We start from the raw sequence: 24,103 nt of genomic DNA on the forward strand, positions 1-24,103 counted from the left end.
GTATTTATATTTTTGATGGTGGAAACCCTAATATTTATTTAATATATAATAATAATTAAAAACGTTTATTTACATAATAAATTTAAATAAATTTATTTTTAAACACAAATTAGTGTTTGAAGCTTTTTAAGTTAACATTTAGATATGTTTCAATACTAAAAAATATTATCATCTTAGGATAAACTAAAGTATCGTTAATCAACGTTTCGTTGTGCATAAGGAAGTATAAAAAGACCTTAACTTGTCAACAGAAATACATAGTTCCACAACACGACAATGCGAGCCCTTATGTGGCAAAATCGACTCTCGATAACATCAAGGAACTTGACAGGTTTTATTTCATCCACATTATTCTCCAGACCTTGCTCCTTTTGCCATTTCTAGTATGCAACACTTTTTACATGGAAAATGTGAATAGGGGATTATCGGAATGTTTTGCATAAAAAAATACAAAAGATAGGAAAAGTATATCTTTAGAATAAAAGTATATTTTGAATCATTAATATAAAAATAAACTTTTAGTGTTTTTTTTGCTGTATTATAAAAACGATATTTATTTCGAGATAGCCTAATATATTTATTAAATAAAAAATAAAATATGTATATGGAATATAATTTGATTTTAATTTTTAATACTTCAGATAGTTCTTTAATTATAAGATGTTATTAAAATAAAATATAAGTTTTTCCACAAAATAATTAAAAGTAATAAAATATTTTTAAAGCTCTTTCGTTTCATTTTCACTACTAAAAAAATGTTAATAAACATATCCTTATTTTTTTAACAACAATTTATTTTACTTATAAGTGTATTTACTTTAATTTAAATTTATGTTTAATGCTTATTCTATATTTTCGATCAAATTTTATCTGCATATTGAAAATAAACCATTAAATAAATTTAATTAATAATAATTATTTTTCATCTAGAATTAATTTTACTGTGGAAAAAATATTTTTGCGGCTACATTAAAACGCCCTTTAACCCTTTAAGTAATGAGTTAATTTTACAATTTTTTTCATAATTATTTTTGTTGATATTTATTTATAATTATTTTACATTGAATTTATAGTAAAATATAGGAAAAAAATCAGTGATTCTTAACGTTTGTGATTTTTTTATATTCAAAGGCTTTCAATATTCCTTAAAAATTAATATAAAATATTTTTTGCTACGTAAATTTATTTATTGGTATTATTTTCTATGGAAATCATTTATACTAACTCAAATTAAATAAAATATTTTATAATTATATTGTTATTTATTAATTATTTCTTCAATTATAGAACTATCTGGAGTACAGTGAAAGATCGACCGCCGTACAAGTACGGCGATACTCCTCAAACGAGTTTGCAACATAAATAATTATTTGGGGCTACTTTTATCTGCCCACTATTTGATTTTATTTCAATAATATAAAAATAATTATATATTTAATAAATTAATTATATAAATATATATAATATTAAAATTGTAAGTAAGCAGATTTTTTTAAATACTCAAAAAAATAATCTGTAACGATTTTTTACGTTTTTAATTGCAAATTTACTGATTTTTTTATTAAAAATATATCTGGAATGGAATAATTTAATGCACAGCTTCTTCATTTCTAACGTATATATAAAAATATTTTTATAATATCAATAAAAAAATAGCCATATTATGGAGTGTATTGAGACTTGATCAAATGAGATTTTATTAAACAGATAAACAGTTACTTTTATTTTATCTTTAATAGTTGATAATTTAAAATTCAAGTGTATACTTTGACAAACACTGAAACTGATTTTGTTGCGTGCGCTCAACGAACCCACTTTGAGTGCCTCATTAAAGCGTTTAGATTCCTCGTTTATTTGATTGTTTATAAATCAATAGTTTAACTCACATAACGAGAATAGTAATACGACTTGAAAAATTTATACTTTTCATAACTGTCAGCTTAGGGCGTGGGAATGTACTTGTTTGTCGTGCGATCGAGGGTTAATACCGTAAGCACACGTCATTTGCGATGTTATGACAGGCACAATGATAAATTATGTATCTACAGAGGATCCACAATCCACAAAGGTGATGTACAATCGTGGTTTGATTGTGAATATTGTGCGTGGGCGCTTAGAAGTTCACCGTCTTGGTGTTGTGCCAACATTGTAAAGTAATTATACGTACAGCGGAGTCTGCATGAATTATTAATGCCGGTGGTGAAAAATAAATATATAACCATCTTAGGGAAATGATGGATGTCTACGAAATTGTGCGGAAATGTTTATTGTATGCTAATGTATTTAACAAGGCGGGTAAAATTAAGAGAAAATTGTTTTTATCTTTGAATTTGCATGAAAATGCCATCTAATAGTTGAGAAGCGAGCGACAAACTTATCAAGTATGTGTGGGATAGTTTGAGATTTTATTTATGTAAAGTTGTTTAATGTATGTAGCAGAAGGCGTTTATATTAAGGCTTTTACATACTATTATATATAATAAATAATTAAAATACATAACATCGCTTCAAGTATTATGAAATATTTCATAAGTTAATATCAATTTTTTAGAACAGCATTATGATGTTTCTTTAAAATAGTTTGACGTTAAAAAAATATTGATACATAAACTTAAGAAACCAAAGTTTTTATTTTTTCTGTAGCATTAAAAATTCACGATATATATATATATAAAAAAAAATATTTAAATTAATTATTATACAAATATATATTAAATGTTGAGAATCGTAGATTAATAGTGGTGTCTCTGTAATTTGTTACCAAGAACATTACATGCAACATCGCACATCGTACCAGTTTATAAGATGAAAAATATTAACAAGTTATTGAACGCATCTTTTAGCGTTTACTTTCAGAATCACTCGTACGCTTTCATAACTATGATTCCAGCATGTACGTTGAGATATTCAGCATACGACGTACTACGTGTCTACGAATAATAATTTTCAATATATGCACAAGAAAGTTCGCAATTAAACCGACACCGGCCATGATTAGGCAGTGATTGATACAAAGTGCGATGGTTTATAACGCAATTAAGCTAATGCCAACGCTAACGAAGCGACCGGGGGCAAAAAGCGTAATGATACACCGTCGTTGTTGTGGTTTTTTCTTTATATTCATCTCACTCTCTCATCATCATCATCATAACGAAATAATTCGCAGTTTGAATAACAGAACGTAATTGCGATTGCGCAACGAACACATAAAGGGCATTAGCCACTATGTGAAAAAAGTATGATAAATAAACGAGTGCAAAGCGTTAATCAAATAGCTAGATGATAAAAATTAAATTTAATAAAACCTATGCTTATCTTGTAACATGTAAATATTTATTAAAAATTTAATTTATGGATGGTAAAATATGTATGAAAAACTTTTGCGTAAATACTGATCTATTATCTACCACAAAAACGGTGAAGAGTAACAACGTGACAATTGCACATATAATTCTAGCTGTCATTTCTAGGTCAACTGTGCTATTTTTCGATGCTAAGTTTTATTGCTTATTTAGGGGTATATATTTACATATTATTTTTAAGTGATTGCCTAGCCAATTAAAGGGAAAATATTCATAAAAAATATAATGCCAAATCGTTATTATTTTATTATTAAGTCAAAGACATTTTTTAATAAATATTGAAACGAGTGCAATAAATTAAGTTAAGGGTAAAAATAACTACCCTCGGTAAATATATTGATACTACAAATATGCTTACATGATAGATTTTTTTTACAAAAAATTACAATACATATAAGATATTTTCCATGAACTGAAAAATATCATTATAGAGAATTTTCATTACCTAATATGTACGACCTAACTTGATTTAAATTAATCATCACGAAATTCATCCATGAGATTAGGAAAATCTAAACAAACCTATTATATGTTTGTTTAAAATTATTTAATTATCAGTCATTTCGATCTTCCAGACATAATAGAAACAAAAAACACTAAGATCATATAGGATTCAAACCTAGATCTTATAGGTCAATGGTCAGCGACCATGACACTCATCTACCATGCTTAATTTTTAAAACATTTGATAAAATAATAAATGCAGAGTTAGGTTAGGTTAGGTTAGGTTATCAACCAAAAAATGCTAAAAATCTTACATACATGAAATAAAGCAATAGACACAAAAGCTGGACTGTTTTTAGTTGAAAAAAAATGAGAGTAAAATAAATGTATACGAGTCAAATCAAATGTGGCTAAAGATATAACGAAAATTTCTTTACTGAAAAAAACAGAAAAACAAATAATTTGGAGGTGTTTCTTATAATCCGGATTTTTTCAGTGTAACAGTTTTTATTAAACTAGCCTAGATTTTTTTATGCTTTTAATTGAAAATCACGTAAAAGCAAATCTGGCTTTTTTCCTTTTCATATTAATGAATAATAATATTATAAAAATTAAATTAAAATTAAAAAACGTATAAAAATATTTTTAGTTTTATAAGAAATAGTGATTTTTTGCAAGCTAAATATAAGTAATTTATCAAATTTTATTATACATATAGTTTTTTCGATAATAACTGCGGAGGTCTCAAAATATCTTACACATCTAATCGATTTGTTTCATAAAAAACATTTTTTTTCGTCGGCGTAAGCAAACAATATTGCGTATCCGAGCAGACGTCTAAATACATTTGCATATCACTTGCATGGAGCTTGATTGAACGAAGGTATGTTCGGTGCCTGAACAAATGCACTAAAAGGTCGGTGCCAAAAATAACATCTTCGGATCACGCGACAAATTCAATAACGTCGTTGACAATAAAAACTAATTTCGAATCTAATGCTATGCAATTGTACAGTCTAAGAAGATTTTTTATGAGGCAATATCAAAAAGTCTGGCTCAAACCCAAATCATCAGCATTGATCAGAGGACAAAGAAAGGATGTTAGAGTTCTTAAATTTAAATGCTATATAACCCAGAACCTTATCATACTAAATCACTTCAGCAAAAACTATCACTTTTCTTCCGACTTTGAATAATGAGCATCAATAAAAACTCGCACAAAGTGGAGCTAAGCTGAGATGACCCATTGAGTCTCGAGAAAATCAGCCCCATGCCTAATTTTCCAAGAGTTCAACGCGATCTTTTTTAAACAAGGCTCTATGAAAATTCTTGAGAAATCATTAAATCTCTCGAGAAATTAAAATTCTGGATTTGGCATTTTTCTCGAGAAGTTCTCGAAAATTATTTCTTAATTAACGGCATAAAACATTAAAGATAACCTTGGCATTTGATCACACTTGACGTCCTTTTTTTTCTATTTGCTCTTCATTGGGACGATTGGACCTTTGCCATTCAAATCATTTTGACCTCTATTAAGAGCTTCCAAGAAAGAATGTACATATTCAAACATATGGCACGGACCCACTCTTTCTTATGCAGCGATTATAAAACATAAAAATATTCGTACAAATTTATATTTTAACAAATATTAGTACAAAATCATATTTTAACAAATATTTGTAGAAATTTATATTTTAACTAATTTATGAAGAAATTAGCTAATTTCTAAAAAAAATCATAGAGCCTTGTTTTGTTAAAAAAAAATATATGTTTCATAATTGCTGCAATTTTTAAACTGCTGCATAAGAAAGGGTGGGTCCGTGCCATATGTTTGAATATATGCATTCCTTTTTAAAAGCTTTTAATGAAGGTCGAAATTATTTTAATAGCAAAAAATTGTATACGGCAATCTCAACTAATCGAATCGGTCTTATTTTAATCGGTAACGACTTTATTTAACAATCGCTCAGTAATTTCTTTACGATACTGTTTTTAATAAAAATTTAGCTACTGCTTGTTTCAAACACTAGTCAGAATCTTTTCACTGAGATGGATCATATTTGTAAAATAAAACAATATAACATTTTATTGCGCAAGACAAAATTTTACACTTTTAATTCCAACTACTTTATATTATTCTATATTTTTAAATAAAAAATTGTGTAAAATTATGATTTGTACGTGTATCATACCGGTGTAAATTACTAATATAGTTGTAAAATTAAATTAAAATCATATTGATATTAGTACCTATTATAAACATACATTATTTTTTTATATATATATATATAATTATTCATAAATATCATTTATGATTGGAATTTTCGCTGTATGCTATTTTCCTTTGCGCAATAATCACCGAACATCTTCGGAAGCACATCTCCACAGTGAATCTAAATTGCTTTGCAGTGAGAAAAAGTCTGCAACGGATCGAATGCATCTAAGCAATTCCGTATTAATGTCATTAGTAAATAACGAGAAGAGAAAAAAGTTTAGGTTGAATCTTTAAGGAACTCCCGAGAAATAAAATATTACTATGAGAATCAGACACTGTCTAAAATCGCAAAAATAATTAAGAAATAATTGAGTTAGATTTTAACACTTTTTTAAATAATAACCCAAGACAAACTTTGTCAAAAGCTTTATCAAAATCAGTACATGCAATGTCTACATGTATTCCCGGATTAAAAAATTTCGTCGCTGTTTTTGTGAATACTTGAGGTTAGAGATAGTGGAATAATCAGGATGAAAGCCACTTTATTGGTCGACAATAGTATATTCTGCTTTATCATAGATCATGAAGACGTCTTTATAATCAGATTAAAAATACGTTTTAAAAGAGAAACATCAGATTATTAATTGAATAAGACGACTAAATATCGCACTGTGCAAATTTAAATTATAACTGTTATGTTTATTATTGCCCAATTAAGTTTAACGGTATCTTGTAACTTGGAAATAAGCTTATTCATACATATATAAATTTAATGTTGGCGTTAACACGTACGCCGCCATACTGTTTCGCCGTGTGACATTAACTACATGCACATTATGCATATCACGCGTTTTATAATGCCATTCGAATTGATAACCCGGACCCTGATCGGACACAATAACGACCATTGCAGAGATGAAGACATTACACACGTCAGGGGTCTCCAACCGCTCGGTGTCGCGTTACACGTCGTTTGACCCCCGCTCGCTCGCGAACCGGTTTTCGGAATTCGCGGACCTTCACTTTTCAGTAATCGCGAACAATGGCGTCGGATGTTCTTTTGTGGCTTTTTTTTATTTGGATGTGTATGAGAGGCTTCGGATGCTGCGCATGCGAGAGAGTAAGATCTTTTTGAAATACATGATGCATCATATATATAATAAAATATATCTGCAAAAGACATCGGCGAGCGGGTAGCCGCGAAACCCATCAAAAAATATATTGACAGTTGATAACTGTTAGTCTTTAAATGGAAAACTCTTTCCTTATACGGGGAAACGGTCATATGACAATTTTTATGTTCTTCGTATGATACTGTAGAAAGTCGTGTGATTTGTAGTGCAGCACGTTGCATCAAAAGAATCCGACATTCCATATATGTATATCAAATGCGGAAAGTACTGGTAGTTGTTAGTGAAAAAGCCGCATTCTTATTCAGTTGACATGTTAGTGTACAGTAAGTAGTTGATACGACTAACGGTTTGTAAATCAAAAGAATAAAAAATGCTCAAAAGGTTAAAAGTAAAGCTGTCTTAAATGTCAGTCGATTCTCACTGTGTAAGCGTTTTTTTATTATATAAAAATAGTAAAGACTAATAAGTTATCCTTAGTATAAATAATACATACAATTACCAGGACGATAAACCATTGATTGAATTACAAATCCCATAGTGATTTTTTTATAAATATAATTGCTAATTTAAATTGAATCGTTTCGATTCATGAAATCAATCACATCTTACGTGATTAAAAATAATTCAATTCATTAAAAATAAAATAAAATGCGCAATTGTGTTATTTAAATAATACAATTGCAACCGCTCAGTTAATACAATAAAGACATAAAATTCAATGGCACAATCATATTTTTTTGAACATAAATTCATTTACAATGCCTTTTAAATGTAATGTATTCGCGTTTCAAAATGAATAACGTAAAAAAAGAATCGCTGTATTACGTCGGATGTATTCTGTAGAACAATCGCGATGCTCAGTCGAGAACCGAAGCCGCGTTTAACCCGTTCACCGCCGCGCGCGTTTTAATTAATATGCAAACGCTCCAGTTAATTTGTGTCTAACATAATTTACTAGCTCTTTGTGTCCAGCTGAAGAGAACGAGAATTCCCACGGGCGTCCGTGAAACAATGATTTGTTAAGATTTTCATCTAGGCTACGGAGACGAAAGCCGTTTGGGTTTTTGTTTTGTTATTTTTAACACATATGCGAACTGATTTATTGCGATCGACCCCTTAACCGTTGCGTTAGAGGTGATGATTTAATACTTGGGTTACACAACAATGTAACGTGTCGTCTAACATTGATTAAAATATTATGGGAAATATGTAAGACAAAGTAATGCGGTAAGAAATCTAACTCAAAAATAAATTGCTTTATTAATTATATAATAAAATAATAATTAATTTAAGTATAAAGTTTGAGAAACACATACATTTTACATATAAGCAATTTAAATATATTAAAATAATAATAGTATTAATTTCACTTATCTGTTTCATATTGTGTTTTTAATTTTATGTGGCGCATTTAAAAGTAGCCCGATAGTATTTAATGCCAGTATATCATGCCTTATATTACACTTTACAGCTAAGTATTGCTATGTATAAAGTAACTGACATAGTTATTTATTAATCAGGTTGTCTTTATCATTCAATTAATTTACTCAAATATATTTTATTTATTTATTTATAATATTACATACATTTAAGATATATGTTTCACGTCATGTTTGTGTTTTTCATATAATGTGGCACATTTAAAAGTAGCCTGTTGGTATTTATTGTAAATATATCGTGCAATGCTAAAGCTTATTAAAGTTTATTACATTTTACAGCAAAGTTTTTGCATCAAAGATAAAATTAATCGATTTGAATAATTAATTACATACTGAATTAATTTGTGTCATTAATTATTTGTACAACGTATTTTTGCTTTGAATACTTTTAATACAATACATGATACATTAATTACATTTAATTTGTTTCAAGGTAAATCTGAGGCTCTACTTTATAAAATAGAGTGAAATTCAATTTTATGGGTTTGGCAAGATTTTAATAAATTCCTAAAAATAATATTAAAATAATATGAACGACTTGAATAAATAATAATTGTAGCAGTAGACTCTATACGTCATTATGATATTCTTATGAAATGATATTTTTTATATTTAGTATTATATAAAAAATATGATTTTATTTTTCATAATTATAATATTGAGAACAAATCTGACCTTTAAACAATTTAAATGTGTATATTATGTATAACAGCCTTATATAATCAGTCATAAAATAATATTTAATATTAATTTTAAAATATTTAAAAGCAAAATATGCGTAATTTAAAATATGAACGCCATAACAGAAATCACCATTTAATTTTAGTTTCAATCTTGCCTTTGTGGCAAAAATCTCACTATAAAGTGTAATTACCATATTATTAAGGATGATATAATAGATTAAATACAACCAGGCTACTTTTAGATGCGCCACATAATATATAAAAAAAACATTTATATTTTATTTAGTACTAAAATTGCTACTAAAAATTTTTTTTTTAAAAAACATATTTTTTATTTTTGTTATGTAATGTAACTGTGATATGTATTTATTAATAAAGATGTTGTCTTTATCGTTTAATTAACTTGATCTAACTTTATTTATTTAATAATATTGCTTTGAATGTTGTTTGTATTTTTTTAATAATGTGGCGCATTTAAAAGTAGCCCGGTTTAATGGTTATGTAACACTTAGCAATGTTTTTGCGTTCAAGATAAGATTACTCGATATGAATAAATAATTTCAAGTTGATTACATCTGTGGCATTAGTTTTTTTGTGTCATTCTTTATTATAAAATATATATATGAAATGATTGATTATAACAAAGAATCATACAAAATTTTCAATATATTTGTTTTAAGCTAAGTTTGCAATTTATTTTATAAATATGATTTTTCTTAAATCAAAAAGTGAAATTCTTATTATTAAAATCGCTACTAAAAAAATTTATATTTTTTATAAAACAATATTTTTTGATTGTTGTAATGCTTAAAGTAACTGTTATAATTATTAATTAATTAAAGTTGTTTCTATCATTTAACAATATTTTATTATTTATTAATATTGCATTGAAATTTGTTAAAAATTATTTTATATAAAGGTTCTAATATGTTAAATGATATGTTTGTGTTTTTTATATTATATTATGTGGCGCATTTGAAAGTAGCTCGATAGTAGTAAATGGCAATACGTCACTTATTACACTTCACAGCTAAGTTTTTGCCTCAAAGATAACATTACTCGGTTTCAATAAATACTACAAACTGATTTCATCTGTGGCATTCATTTTTTTACTTTAATAAAATACTAAAAAAAAATTGATGATTGATATATTAATATACAATAGAATGATGCATAATTTATATTAAATTTGTTTAAAGCTAATTTTAATAAATATTAAATTTTTATTAAACGTTCCCGCTGCAACGGCGCCGGCACGATTTTATTGCTTTTGACGTAAATTTTTAACTTTTGAGAAGTGATAATTGTTTTTGCGCTCTTCTGTTGACCAAAATTCGGTTTAAATACAATGTAATTAATGCTCTCATACCAGTCCGTAAGGATAACTATCATATTTTTAAAACATAGTTTAATATCGAAGTACAGACCAACCATAGAGCAATATGCGAGATGAAACATCTGTCTGTACTTCTTTTTCCGCTACTTTTCCTTTGAGAGATTTGGCTAAGTTCGTATTTTTGACTTGACCTAGTAAAAGTTTTAGAACTATAATTAGTTTTAGGACTAGCATTGTGTTAGGTTTGGGTTTGAACAGAAAATGAACGTTTCGCAACTGTCAAATTAAGTTTTATAGACACTATAGAGCAGCATTCTATGTGAACAACAATCAGGATTCAGATAAAAAGATTACACTGAGACTGTATTACAATTAATTATAAATGATTGGTTGTTAGCCAAAGATACACACTAAATCATTGGAGCAGTTATCTTTGATTTTAAGAAAACTTTCGAAAAAATCGACAGAAGAATAATGTTGAATAAATTAGAGAATATCGGTATAAGTGAAATAGTTTTAAAATCGTTTAATAATTATTTAAAAAAAATTAAAATAAATTGTGCGTAATTCAAAGAGAAAATAATATCTCACGGTGTACCACAGGGTTCTAAATTGGGACCATTGCTTTTGATATTATATATTAATGATATAAAAAAAATATCTGTTTGCGGACGACACTTAAATATATTGCAGAGGTGATAATAAATAAGTTGTAGATAATTTAAATAATGAATTAAGTATAATAGAACTATGGTTAAAAAAGAATGTACTTGAACTAAGTGTATATTTATTAATTATAAAGATGTATTAGATAATATTGTAAAAATAGTAATAGATAACTCTATTAAAAAAATAGTTGATAATATAAAATATTTAAGAGTAATTGTAGATAAAAATTAAATTTTTGGGAACATTGTTATTACATATGTATTAAAAAAATAGTAGAAAATAGGTTTATTATCTATGATGAAAAATATGTTAATTACAAACACAAAAAAACACAAAAAATAATCTACAATAGTATTATATTGCCCCATTATAATTATTGTACAACAATATTAAATATGTTTAATAAATTAGATAAAATGATGTTACAAAAATTACAAAATAGGGCAACGAGCGTAGTTTTCAATAAAAATAGTTTTAATAGTTGTAGAAGTATAAATAATAAATTGGAATGGTTAAATTTTAAATAAATATTAAAGGTGAATGTTTTAGTATTTATATATAAGTTAGAAAATAATATGTTACCAAAGTAGTTTATTAAGTATTTAATAATAAATAAATGTGTATGTGTTTTAATACTAGAAATAAAGACAATTTAAGGGTAGTTAGGTATAAGAAAATGAGTACGGCTAGGGGAATAATGTACGGAGGTGTAAATTTGTACAATAATATTCCTAGGACAATCCGCAAAAATAAAAACTAAATAGAATAAGGAACACAATCTTGCATTAATAAATAAATTATATTATTAGGTTTTTTTATTTTCTGTTTGTTTGTGTTTATATTATGTATTATATGTATGCTTAATTAAAATTTGTTTAGTGTAAAAATTAGCTATGTTAGCTAAATAAATGAATAAAATAAATACAGCATATGATTTAGTTAAATTATATTTTTACTAGTAGAAATATATATCTACTGGTGAAAATATAACTTTACTGTAACATGTGTTCAAGTAAATAAATAATAAGTATGTAAGCTGCCAGATAAGTTAAATTTTCAGATAAGATTTCACTGAAATGACATTTTAAAAAATATTTTCGGGATAGATTCGAGACTATTTTTTCAGATTTTCTTATAGGGATAACCCGAGAATTTCTAATCAGTATTAAGTTAAGAATCAGTTTAATTAAGTTTAGATTTCATTAAGATTTATAGTATTTCTGTAATGACGTGCATTTTTGTGGCTAAATTCAAGTGGGTGCAAATGCTCCACCTGCCCTTCCCAAGTGACGTCCCTGCCGGAACTACCTGAGCTATACGATGGTCGGTGCCGAATACAATGGAATGCGTTGCATAACTCTACCGCAACTATATATTTATTAGACAATAACAAGTCTTTAATGTGAATTCATTTCCATCAGAAAAAAGTTATTTCAAGAACATCAAGAAGCGACCAAGACGATAAAAAAATTCCACATTAAAACTGAGTTGAAAAAATTGTACTTTGTTATAGAATTTGTATAATATTAGATCATTAAAATTGAACCGTTTATTTCAAGCGTTTTTACATATTATAGATGTAATTCGAGTAAAATAACTACTCCACTCCACTCAGAAAATGCTCTCAATCGATTTTAAGCTTGAAATATAATGACACACTACAAACACCACTAATAATAAATAAATAAATAAACGTGTTATTTACTCACCGTTAAAATAAGAGCGCAAACTGTTCTCACGCGCACAGTTTCACACATACACATACACACAAACACACAAACACAAACATATCACTAAAACACCACAAAATCAAATATGAAAAATAAGTAAAATGTCACCAATCCGATACTACGCGCTCTACATTAACACACCACACGAAACGTTACGAAACGTCACACATGACCGCCCCCCAGCTATTTTCACATACGAGCCACGATTTCGAAATCGAAAATGCCCTAATCTGAGTTCCCCATCTAAATTACTATTGTCACTTCGACCTTTACCCCCGTTGTTTTTATAATATTATTCTTTATATTTTCATAATACAATATAATAATATGATTTTTGCCACATTCATTTGGACAAAACATTTCAAATTCATTTTTACGATATATAGTCATAAATGCTAAATTTTAATTCAATTTACTTATCTTATTTTTTTGGCAAAAATCTTTTTATAATGCTATTTTCTTCGAATAATAAAGATAGAAAAATTTGAAACAATAAAAAACTGATTTACTCATAATTTGGCCATAACACTAATAATAATCTCGCGCGCTAAATTAAAATAAAAAGACGTTCAATATAATCGCTAATAATAATTACCGTTTAATGCGTCACATTTTAATTATGATCGAATTATTTATTCACATAATGGACTCTTGATGGATTTTGACCATTCATATTCACTTTTGCACTTCACTCTCGTTGTGTGTAAAATAATACTTGAGTTTTTTTTAAATTAATAAACGTCAAGTAACTTGTTCATTTGTATTTTTACACTCTAGCCATTTTACACGATGCAATTTTTGCGTTTTATCGGTTTTTTCGCGAATTAAATGCGCGTCAGCGGACAGGTGCAACGAGCGTCCTACCGGCGGACGCCATCTTCTGCTATTGGCCAACAATTTTGAATCGCACTCGCTGTCGGTGGCTCTCAATGCGTGAGAACGAGCGCCCCTCCGCAGGTGCTAGAGAGAGGCTTCGATTTTCGCGGTTTATATTTCATTTTATGTGTTTAAAAATAAACGCAACAGCGATTTTTGCTCTTCTTTTTATTGTATATCAAAGTCAATGTATTATTTGCAAATTTTAATTTAAAATAAATGTGGTGTTTACCAACCAACCAACTTTCTAACCAACAATCGTATGCTGTTGTGCGCTCGCACCTAATCTGTTTAAATTTTAAGCCTTCTTTAGCAAAACTCTGTTGATCGCTTTCGTAGCCGTTAGGGCCAAACGCAGCGAAAAGTTCATGACCATTGATTTCTGAGAGTGGCGCCAACATTCTTAAGACCTAACAAATTAATCAACTATTAATTTAATCATTTTATTTAAAATTAAATAAACAATAAAAGCATTGGTACTTGTTAGTTAGAGTTCTTACTCCCCACTGCGTTTCCCGAGCTATTCAAACCCAAATCTAACAAAAAAAAGAATCATTATATCATTATATTCGTTTAGCTTAGGTTTATTTTTATCCTCTGAAGTCTTTGGTAGCATAACGTGGTCGTGGTCGTGGTCGTGATCGTTCATTTAGATGTCTTACATGTGCTGCTCCGCAGTCTGACTAATCGTCCCCTGAAGACCGGCCTTATGTATCGCAGGTTAGAAAACTCTTCGACGAATCATAACCATGCAGAGATCATTCTACCAATTGTTGCGCTTATTTATTCAAGCAACGAACTGTGTCCACGCCTCTAGAGTGTAATTTGCTTGATGGATTTTTCGAATGTCAAATCATGCAAAGGGTTGAATGTTAACGGTGCTTTATTCTGTCGCCCGATGGCGTATTGTTTAAGTTACCATTGTGCACAAAAGAAATATATTTTCTCTATATTTTGAGGGTAATTAAAGTCCAAATGATATTTTTTCCTCTGCACATTACGAGGGCTATTGTGGTGGTACGTTCAGATACAGTCTTTGTTTATATTATACTGTTGTCGCGTTTATTCTTGTAAGCATCGTGATTGTGGTGATTTACTGCGCGAGTATACAAAAAAGAACCTTCACATTATCAATTTGACTTCTTAAATCCAAATGGATTATCATAGCACAAACCAACATTAACCAATACTTTGCAATGGAACGCAATTTACTGTAAAGGCATTGAACAAAAGCAAGAATATGCATATTCTCAAACTCTGGTGGAATCCGGGATCATAAGTTTCTCATTAGTGCTGCCGTATTTTCAACTGTTCTTATAAAAGGACGGCAGAGAACAACAAATCTAATTCCATCGAAAATAGGCAGAATACACTTTCATTAATAACTTCCACCATATACTCCAGACTCGTACACCAAGCAGAGCTACGCAAGCACCGACCGAAAGAGCAGCCGCTTCCCTCTTCACGTCAGCCTTAGTCCTGCTATGAAGTCTGAAATCTATAGTTCAACCAGATGCTATGAGCGCATTAGATATTTATAAATATTTATACAAATTATACAGGATCCACTATATACAAATATCTTTACCTTAATTAATCAGCACAGTTCCTAACAAATAAGATATATTAAATGAATGCTTTTATCATAATCAATTTATGTCGAAAAATTAAAACCAGAATAAAATATTTTAAAATATAAAGCTAATTAAAATTGTAATAATAATGTTTTAAACGTATATGACGATGTAGTTTGAGAGGCGCTTTAGAAGGAGAAAATGTTCATAAAAAAAGCGCAGGCTTAACCGTTCTTCCATCTCACTCTTTTAAATGCTACCAAGAGAGACGGACTGTTCATATGTACAAGGGAAATAATTTAAATGCATACAACCAATATAAAAATATTATTTTATTATCACATAAAATATGTACATATTATTACGTATATAATTAAGAAAGCCAGTTTTGAACCACTTCTTGTAAACGCTTAATTACAATATCCTTTTCGTTCAAATCAGTCTTTCGGTCAATCAACATCTTGGAAGCTAAGAAACAATTCAACTTTTTACTCTCCACGGCCATGGCGGCACTTTTAGTAAACATCTTTGATAAATCGGCAACGTTTTCGCACTCTCCGATCAACTTTAACATTTGCTGTTTACTCAACAATTTCAAACTATCGTCGGATAATTTACGTAGAACGTTTAAATAAACTGAAAGAACGTCGACAGCCGAACCTGTTATTTTAGGCAATAGATCGACCAACAAACATAAGATGTGATTGTGCATCGCTTCGTTGATTCTACAACACTTTCCACTAATTAATAAATCAGCATTATCCTTTTTACCGTTTAAAACAGCGCAAGTGGACTCGGTCATCAAACTGACCAATAAATTTTGTACTAAATAGACTACTTTAGATATCAGATTCTTCTGATCGTTATTTAAAGCTTTACATACTGTACTCAACCACGGGAATAATCCGTAAGCGTCGGCCAATATCTTGGCAGCTTTAGGGATACGTACAACGTTATTCACAATTTCGATAATCAATAACTTGACTCTCATATCTACGAGATTACACGAATAGAAATCAAACAAGATCTTAAACATTACGCTCTTAAATAGAAGCTTAACGTCGGAGAATATCTTCATGCCGTCTCGCAACACTTCCAAGATCCAAATCCTGCGCTCCATAAAAGCTACGTCGGAATTATGGAACAGATCTAAGAAATCTGGTACTAGAGTAAAATTAATCTGTTGCTTTGATATTATGAAGTTGTTGATCGGTTTGAATAATGGATCTAAAGGAGTAGTCATAACGAGAGCGGCTCTCGCTAAGTATAAAGCGCAAACCGTCGGCAGTCTCGGATTGACGGAAGATCCGTCCATGTCTATGATCGCCGAGTCTAAGCTTATTCTTAAAGTATTCAAAAACTGTGCCCAGAGTAGTTTATCGTTCTTGTAGAACCTGAAATATATAAAAATATTAATATTGATTCGTTTATGATAGTTCAATTTTATAACTCACAATTCAGCTTCTAGATGCGTATTGAATCTGAATAAGATATTATAAGCAGCAGCTCTCATCTTAGGACAATAACACGAGAGCGACATCAGCGGTATCGATAAAATTCCACCTCTGATTATTCTATGGCACGAAACTGAAGATCCCGGAGACAATATATAGTTCAACAATGGCAAAATAAACGATACGTCATATATATCTTTATTATCATCGTTCATGAACGATTCTTCATTATTAATCTTATTCCAAATACATTTATATCGATCGATATTTAATTTATGTTCCAGATGATGATGAGACGTATGCTTGAAGTTTTTCTTTAATCCGTACCGATTTATATTCTCAATACTATCGATTAAATCGATTAAACTATAATCTTCATTATTATATAAATTATCTTCGATCAATTTCGCATGGATATTAAAATTTTTAATTGTCTTCTCAATCTTTTCTTTGTCTATAAGATTTAAAACGTGATTCACAGTCGGATTGCTCCATAAAGAAGCTTTTTTACGATTGATTCTCAATGCGAAATGGTTAGAACCAGCTTCTCCCCATAAGAACGGTCTATATTCAGACATCGATTGACCGTTTGATTCGTAGATCTTCAAGATTTTTAATAAAGTACGATCAGATCCATTAACTGATGCTTGATACGCACTCAAAAATAATGGTATATGATTCGGTTTAATGACACTCTTGTTTTTATTAAGAAGAGCATATAATAACTGTATAATTTGAGTCTTATTTGAAGATCGGTTATTTAGCATTATATTGAGAAACTCTGAATGCGAAGACACCATTTCGAATAATTCTAAAATTTGAGAATGATCCACCGGATATATTAGTTCAATAAAATCGCAGAGATTATTAAATAGCGTTGAATTCACAATTTCAGTATCTGATGGTTTGAGATGCGATAAAAGAACTTGCTTGTAAAAGTTCAACCAAATCGTATTATCCAATATGCTTTTAAAGTCCAATTTAGAATCTATATCTTCGATTCTAATGATTGTTACCATTTTTTTAAGCAATGTTGATATCTTCGAGATCTTCTCTGTGTTTATATCGTCTCTCTTTAATGAATTTGTAGCCATGTTTAGAATACAAAGTATAAAATTGTTCAAGCATGATAAATCCACTTTATTAGGATCGTTATAAGTAAATTTTATAAAGATCGCTTCTAATATATTGATGTGAAATGATTCAGTAACGTCATATTTCTGGACTTTTTTAAAAATTAAGGCGCACTCTGATACTTCCATGTATTCGTAGATCAATCTTACAATTAAACTAACGTTATCGATGTAAATTTGAGTCGCTTTCTGCGGTTTCTCTATTATCTTCATAATATTCGGTTTATAATGGTCGTAGATTGTCTTTAAAACATCAGAATTATACTTCATTTTATTATGACATAAAGCAGCCGATGTAAACGGAAGCACAAACTCTCGCTTATCCAAAACGTCCGCTTTAACGATGATCTTTATATATTTTGATATTAATCCAACGTTTGATTGCAATAGTAACGATCCCAACTTAGACGTAAATTTACTGACATATTTAATAGAAAATAAGTCTTCGAACACATTCATCGGTACATCGCTCATTAGATTCGGATTTACAATCAGATAATTATAGATACTCTCTTCTAAATCAGATACGTTTATTACAAAATCTAACTCTTTGATTAATCTCGAATATAAATCCATGATTTTGTTGAACAAATGGGACGATAGCGATATATTTTCTTTAACGTTTTGATTGAGAATGTAACATATGAGTTGAATCCACGAAGATGGTTCGTTATTATCTGTCACTAAACATCGAGTCTCTAATTCCAAAATTATTTTTAATAGTATATTACCGTCTGATAAATCTAGTTTAATTATAGAGAATATTGTATCTAAATTGTGTATCTTAGATCCGTTTTTATCGCTGATGTTATTTGTGATTTCAGACGATAATTTCAAATACATTCTGTATTTATACGGCTTTAACATTTTCATTATCGTCTTCGATTCCGCTCCGATTTTATTGCATACTTCAATGATTTTTAAAACGAATTCCGTTAAAGCTGAAGCAATATGTTTTTTTCCAATTTCTAAAGGCGAAAAGTCTTCTATTAAATCCTTATTTCCCAAGATTCTGCTGAGCATTCGTATGTAATTATTAGAATCGAAACTACGAAGACTTTGCTCAAATATTAGATTGATTATATCGACAGATTTTGTTGATTTAGCAGAGTTCCATTGATCCAACTTCATCTGTCGAATCGAATAGAATAAAACCATATTAAGAGCAATATGACAATCTAAAATACTCATGGAATTATCGGCACCGAATAGATCTATAAATTCCTTTGATTCATCGATCAAGAGAATCTTACTTAATTTATAAAGCATCTCACTCTTTTGAATGAGATTTTTATTGATTCCGATAGATTTTTTTTGCCATCCAAATACATACTTCTGTAGATCTTCGTTCAATTCATAATTCTTCAATACATTCCATACGTTATCGGGATTATCTTGCAGATGAAGTAAATTCAATACAAATCTATTTACAAAATTATTGTAACATTCATATTTCTTCGATACTTTATTACACTTGAAAATCCCTGTTATAAAATATGATAAAGATCTAGAATCGTGTATATAAACCGCTTCTTTTATACTTTTATGATAATTTTCTATATTACTGAATATTTCATCAAAGTTTTCCGTCATTTGTACATTGTCTTGATCTCCTAAACTTTTATTATGTATCGAATAATATTTATCTCTGTTCGATATAATATTTTCTAATAAATCTATCACCATTGAAGATTTATCATTCACCGAAAGAATGGTGTGAAGTAAGACATCGATTTCATATCTGTTACTCTCAAATATGCCAGTTGTATCTAGAATGTTATATAAAACTTTTTCCGCTTCTTCGGCCATTTTACGATCATCTGAAGTAAATACTTCTAGCATTCCCGACATGATGTCTTTAAAGAGCGGTTTATCGGGAGCAAAAGCGAATTTATCGGCTCTCAATAAAAACATGGTTGTCTTCAGCTTTAACTCTATTTTATTATCTTTGATGTAGTCAATTTTATCGAAGAGTCTTTTAGTATCTAACAAAGTAGAGATCGGATCTAACGAATTAGATTCAACGTCGTTGTGCATTAGAAGCAAATTCAAGATGTTGATTAAAAGTTGGCTCCTAGTTATTGTGCCTTCATCTTCAGACTCTTTAGAAGAAACTTCATCTAATATGTTATGCATGACCATCACAAGAGTATCTGTTGTCGGAAATTGTTTAATTATATATTCCTCCATTCTTATCTTAAGCTCAGCTTTGATTTTACCGTCGTGTATATCATTTAACTCATTAGACGTCAAATATCGCTTTATGATTGTCATCATCAAATTGAGGAGCAAAATCGCTTTATTTTTCAATTCAAAATCATTCGATTTAATTGCTTCCACGCATGATTTTAAAATTGACGCAGGTAAATAAGTATATTTTAAAAAAGTTGCAATCTGATTTATACTCATTTCAGACATGAAATTCACCATTTTAGACGGCTCTAAAGATGTCAGTATCTCTTCGAAGAATTCAACAGACGATATAAACCGATCCTTCGATTTTACGTCCAAAGATTCTTCGACTAATTGTCTGATCGGTTTAAATAGATCGGGACTGTTTTGTACTATCTTTATCAGTAATTTACTTGTAGCTGGATTATTCCAAGGAGCGTCCAATGCTTCGAAAGCTTTCCACAGATATGGATTAGTCAAAATTTCTCCAGTTCCCATAGTTTTATCGATGAAATATATACCGAATCTATTCGAACTACACAATATCTCTAAGAAGTCGCATACGTTATCTTCCACCTGCTTTTTTCTTTCTTCGGCTTCCGCTTTATCCGCTTTCGTAAAAGCTTTCCAATTGAACAAATTAAAAAGACAAGATATGATATAGTGAGTGAACGTCGATATCTTAGCCGTCTTCGATACATTTACATTATTCAAAATAGATTTATTCAATAATTGAATAACCGATACGACTACTCCGGCTTCATCTTTAACCAAATCAGGAATAATCGACGTTAATAAACCATGCTTATCCATCAACGCTTTGATCAAAGACATGTTATTATCGATCAAAAACGAGAGCAAAAAAGATATGAACGCTTTTCTCACATTACTCTTCTCCTTTCCGGCTTCTCGCTTCAATAAATGCCCCATGGTCTTCGATTGAAACGATAACTGGCTCAATACAGTAACGCCTAATTCAGGATTCAAACCTACAATCGACGTCAGCAATTTCAAAGTCACTTTTTGCTGTTTATTATTACATTTTTCGCCCAACATAAACTCCAAAGCTGGCACGTAAGTATTCAAAAAATATCTACACGAATCCTCGATCGATTGTAGTAAATGTGGAATTGAATCTTGAATTTTATTCAATATATGTTGAAATATAGCGAAAATCACGGCGTTCAAAGGTGCATTCTTCTGAATCTTGTAATCCAATTGATTCAATATTTCGCCAGGAGTTCCGCCACATTCTAAATACTTAGAAACGTGATCGACGGAAGTATCGGAATTGATCACGTTCAAAAATTGAGTCAGCGCTGGAATTTATACACAAAAAAGTTATTATATTATACAAAAACTAATTCAAAATGTGTAGTATTACGTGCTAATTTGTTCGTTTTCGATGCTAGCTCTTTTCTGAAGTGTTTTAAGTCAAATTTGTAGGTTTTGTCCATTGCTGGTGCATCGTGGATGTCTCCGTTCTCGACTTTGGCAATTTTATTAGGAGGGTCTGTTCCGTCAGCCTCGGAAGTTTTAGACTTTCGCTTCTTCTTGTTATTTTTCTCCATTTTTAAGTTACTTTTTTAATATATCAACACGAGCTCGCTGCACGTGAGCACTAACAACATAACCTACACACGATCTGTCAAAGTATTTCAAATACAACGTGAATGTCAAACTAAACACCGCGAAAAATGTCCATACACTTAAATCATTTAAATTTTACAAGTAAATAAACATAAATTAAAAATAATTCAATTTAATAGTTGTAAAGTAACACAATTTTATAATTTTTTTAGCTTAAATTATTACATATATTTAAAAATCAATCACTTTGTTCGGTATTACCCCATATTGTTAAAAAATATTCACTAATAATAACCTTTTGCAAAAAAATCCATATACAATTCGTGCCCGGCGCTGTTATTAATAAATTAGGAAATAAGTTTTTTATACATAAACTTATTCTGTTACTTAATAAAATATAATAAACATTTCAATTTATATCTAAAGTTTTTTAATTCATAAAAATAGAATATATATCTAGTATTCGGTGTAAATTGTAAAAAATATTTTGCCATACAAAAGACGCGGATTTATTTGCGTACTCAATACAATCCTATGATAAGTCTCAAACATAAATTCGGCAAGGTATTGTACAAATAAGTAACAGTAAACATCATAAAGCTACTCCAATTTAGTATTATTTTTATAATTATATAATAATCACTAATTCCGATATTCCAGTCATGATAGAAATTTAAAAATACTAAGGTCTTTATGAGATTTGAGAAATTATTCTACTCGTCTAATGTGCTGGTATTAACCCGGAGACGATTACTTTGTTTTATAAGATTTTGTCTGTTGCGTTTTAGTTAGGTTGATCTATTAAAATTTGTTTGCTCTTATCAGATCTTTTAACAAATGGTGCCCGTATTGGAAAAGGTACAGGAACGACGTTTCAATGAAACTATACCATTGGTGTTAATATTTAAAACTTTTTAAGCTTAACCTCCTCAGATCTGAATTTTTAATTTTCAAAAAATATTTTTTTATATATTTTTTTTGTATTCTTCATATTTTTTTTATTTTGAAATAATATTGTGTATTTTTAAATATAAATAAATACACCATATTAAAAAATAAAAATATTTTATTTGATACAATTTATCATGTGATATATTTTATACTGTTGATCTTTACAGTCATTATGTGAAGTATGCTATAAAATTATATCAAATGACGCTATGAAACCTTGCAGAAAAGTCACTGAAAAATTTAAAGATCACATGACTGCTTCGTGTGTCTTATTATAATATCTTCTAATAAACCATTCTATTGAAATTGCGTAGAAACGTGCATAGACGGTGATGCAATCATATTTGTATACCGCTCAAATGTAGCTGTAAAAATAAAGAATTTTATTCATTCCGAATTTTTTCCCTCACTTTACGATTCACTGAGAGCACCTAGCCGCAAATAAACTTTTTTAATGACGTGGTTAAAACCATAAATTAAATTAATAGTAGAACTATGACTCGCAACATCAACATCTCATTTTCCATGCAGTATTCAAGTATGATGAGGATCCAGAAAAGGGTATGTTACCACGCTATATTAAGCTTTAAGATGAAGTAAAACTTTACCGGCTATATTTAAAGTCTTTGTTGATGGTTTAGCACCACATTCAATAGTTAAACTGATTTCTCCTTTGAGGATTTATTTATAAAATAGTTGTTTTTTAAGCAAGCTGTTTAGTTTTTCCCATTGAGGAGAAGCCGATGATTTTTCGTGCATTATTAACCTATATAAGAAAACCGTCTAATTGAGGATCGAAGGACCAAGAAAATACTTAAATTGGTTGAAACATTTAAACTTTATCTTCTATATCAGTTGTCTCCAAAGTGGGGTAAGCGTATCACAAGAAGTGCGCGAGTCGACACTTGGGACTATTGGGGTAGTGATAATTACACGCAAATAAAATATAAATTGTCAGCTTCGATGCATTCGGATAATCGTAAAATAGTTGACAAAAAACCTTTTATATAATTAAAAATTTTACATCATTTATGGAAGCCACCTAATAACATCTGTAAAGGCCATTTTTGAAACAGATCAGAATATAAGGATTTAATAAAATATAAATTAAAAATATATAATAAATTTATAGCATATTAGGCAATATCTTAATTTTTTTTTAAATTATATTACTTATTTACAAAAATATTTAATAAATACGATTTTAATAATATTTTATTAATTAGTTAATTAACTATGAATTACTTCGTAGTGCTTAATTTTTGCTAAATTTAATAATGGGTAATATATTTGTACAAATAAACTTGAGTGAGTTTCCGAACGCAGTTCGACTACAAGATGT

General features: G+C 29.2%; 2 protein-coding genes across 4 annotated transcripts in view; both read right to left on the reverse strand.

The window, feature by feature from the left end:
- Positions 1–13,932, reverse strand: part of dgo (ankyrin repeat domain containing protein 6 diego) — a 98,368-nt gene extending 84,436 nt beyond the window's left edge. Inside the window, exons 1-2 of one of the 3 annotated variants that reach the window (XM_088198814.1) lie at positions 13,607–13,932; positions 12,991–13,138 (exon numbers count right to left, since the gene is read on the reverse strand). The gene's annotated coding sequence lies outside the window, so the exon portion shown is untranslated. The remainder of the gene's footprint in view (positions 1–12,990; positions 13,139–13,606) is intronic. The other 2 variants (XM_088198813.1, XM_088198815.1) reach the window with 2 other exon arrangements.
- Positions 13,933–15,774: 1,842 nt separating this feature from the next.
- LOC148229088 (nucleolar pre-ribosomal-associated protein 1) lies at positions 15,775–21,910 on the reverse strand. The gene is made up of 3 exons (XM_088197795.1): positions 21,605–21,910; positions 16,916–21,539; positions 15,775–16,855 (listed from the first exon to the last, which is right to left on the reverse strand). The coding sequence occupies exons 1-3, from the start codon at positions 21,789–21,791 to the stop codon at positions 15,835–15,837; spliced, it is 5,832 nt and encodes a 1,943-aa protein (XP_088053921.1). The 5' UTR covers positions 21,792–21,910; the 3' UTR covers positions 15,775–15,834.
- Positions 21,911–24,103: the final 2,193 nt, after the last annotated feature.

The sequence above is a fragment of the Plectrocnemia conspersa genome, unplaced genomic scaffold (assembly GCF_051122295.1).
Source record: "Plectrocnemia conspersa isolate PC_06_02 unplaced genomic scaffold, ASM5112229v1 ptg000011l, whole genome shotgun sequence".
Classification (NCBI taxonomy): domain Eukaryota; kingdom Metazoa; phylum Arthropoda; class Insecta; order Trichoptera; family Polycentropodidae; genus Plectrocnemia; species Plectrocnemia conspersa.

Excerpts from the sequence above, each read along its gene's own strand:
- LOC148229088 (XM_088197795.1), bottom strand. The coding sequence starts at position 21,791 with ATGGAGAAAAATAACAAGAAGAAGCGAAAGTCTAAAACTTCCGAGGCT. Across the intron at positions 21,540-21,604 it reads GAAAACGAACAAATTAGCAC|CGCTGACTCAATTTTTGAAC; the intron begins GTAATACTACAC and ends TATAAATTCCAG. Across the intron at positions 16,856-16,915 it reads ACGCATCTAGAAGCTGAATT|GTTCTACAAGAACGATAAAC; the intron begins GTGAGTTATAAA and ends TATATATTTCAG.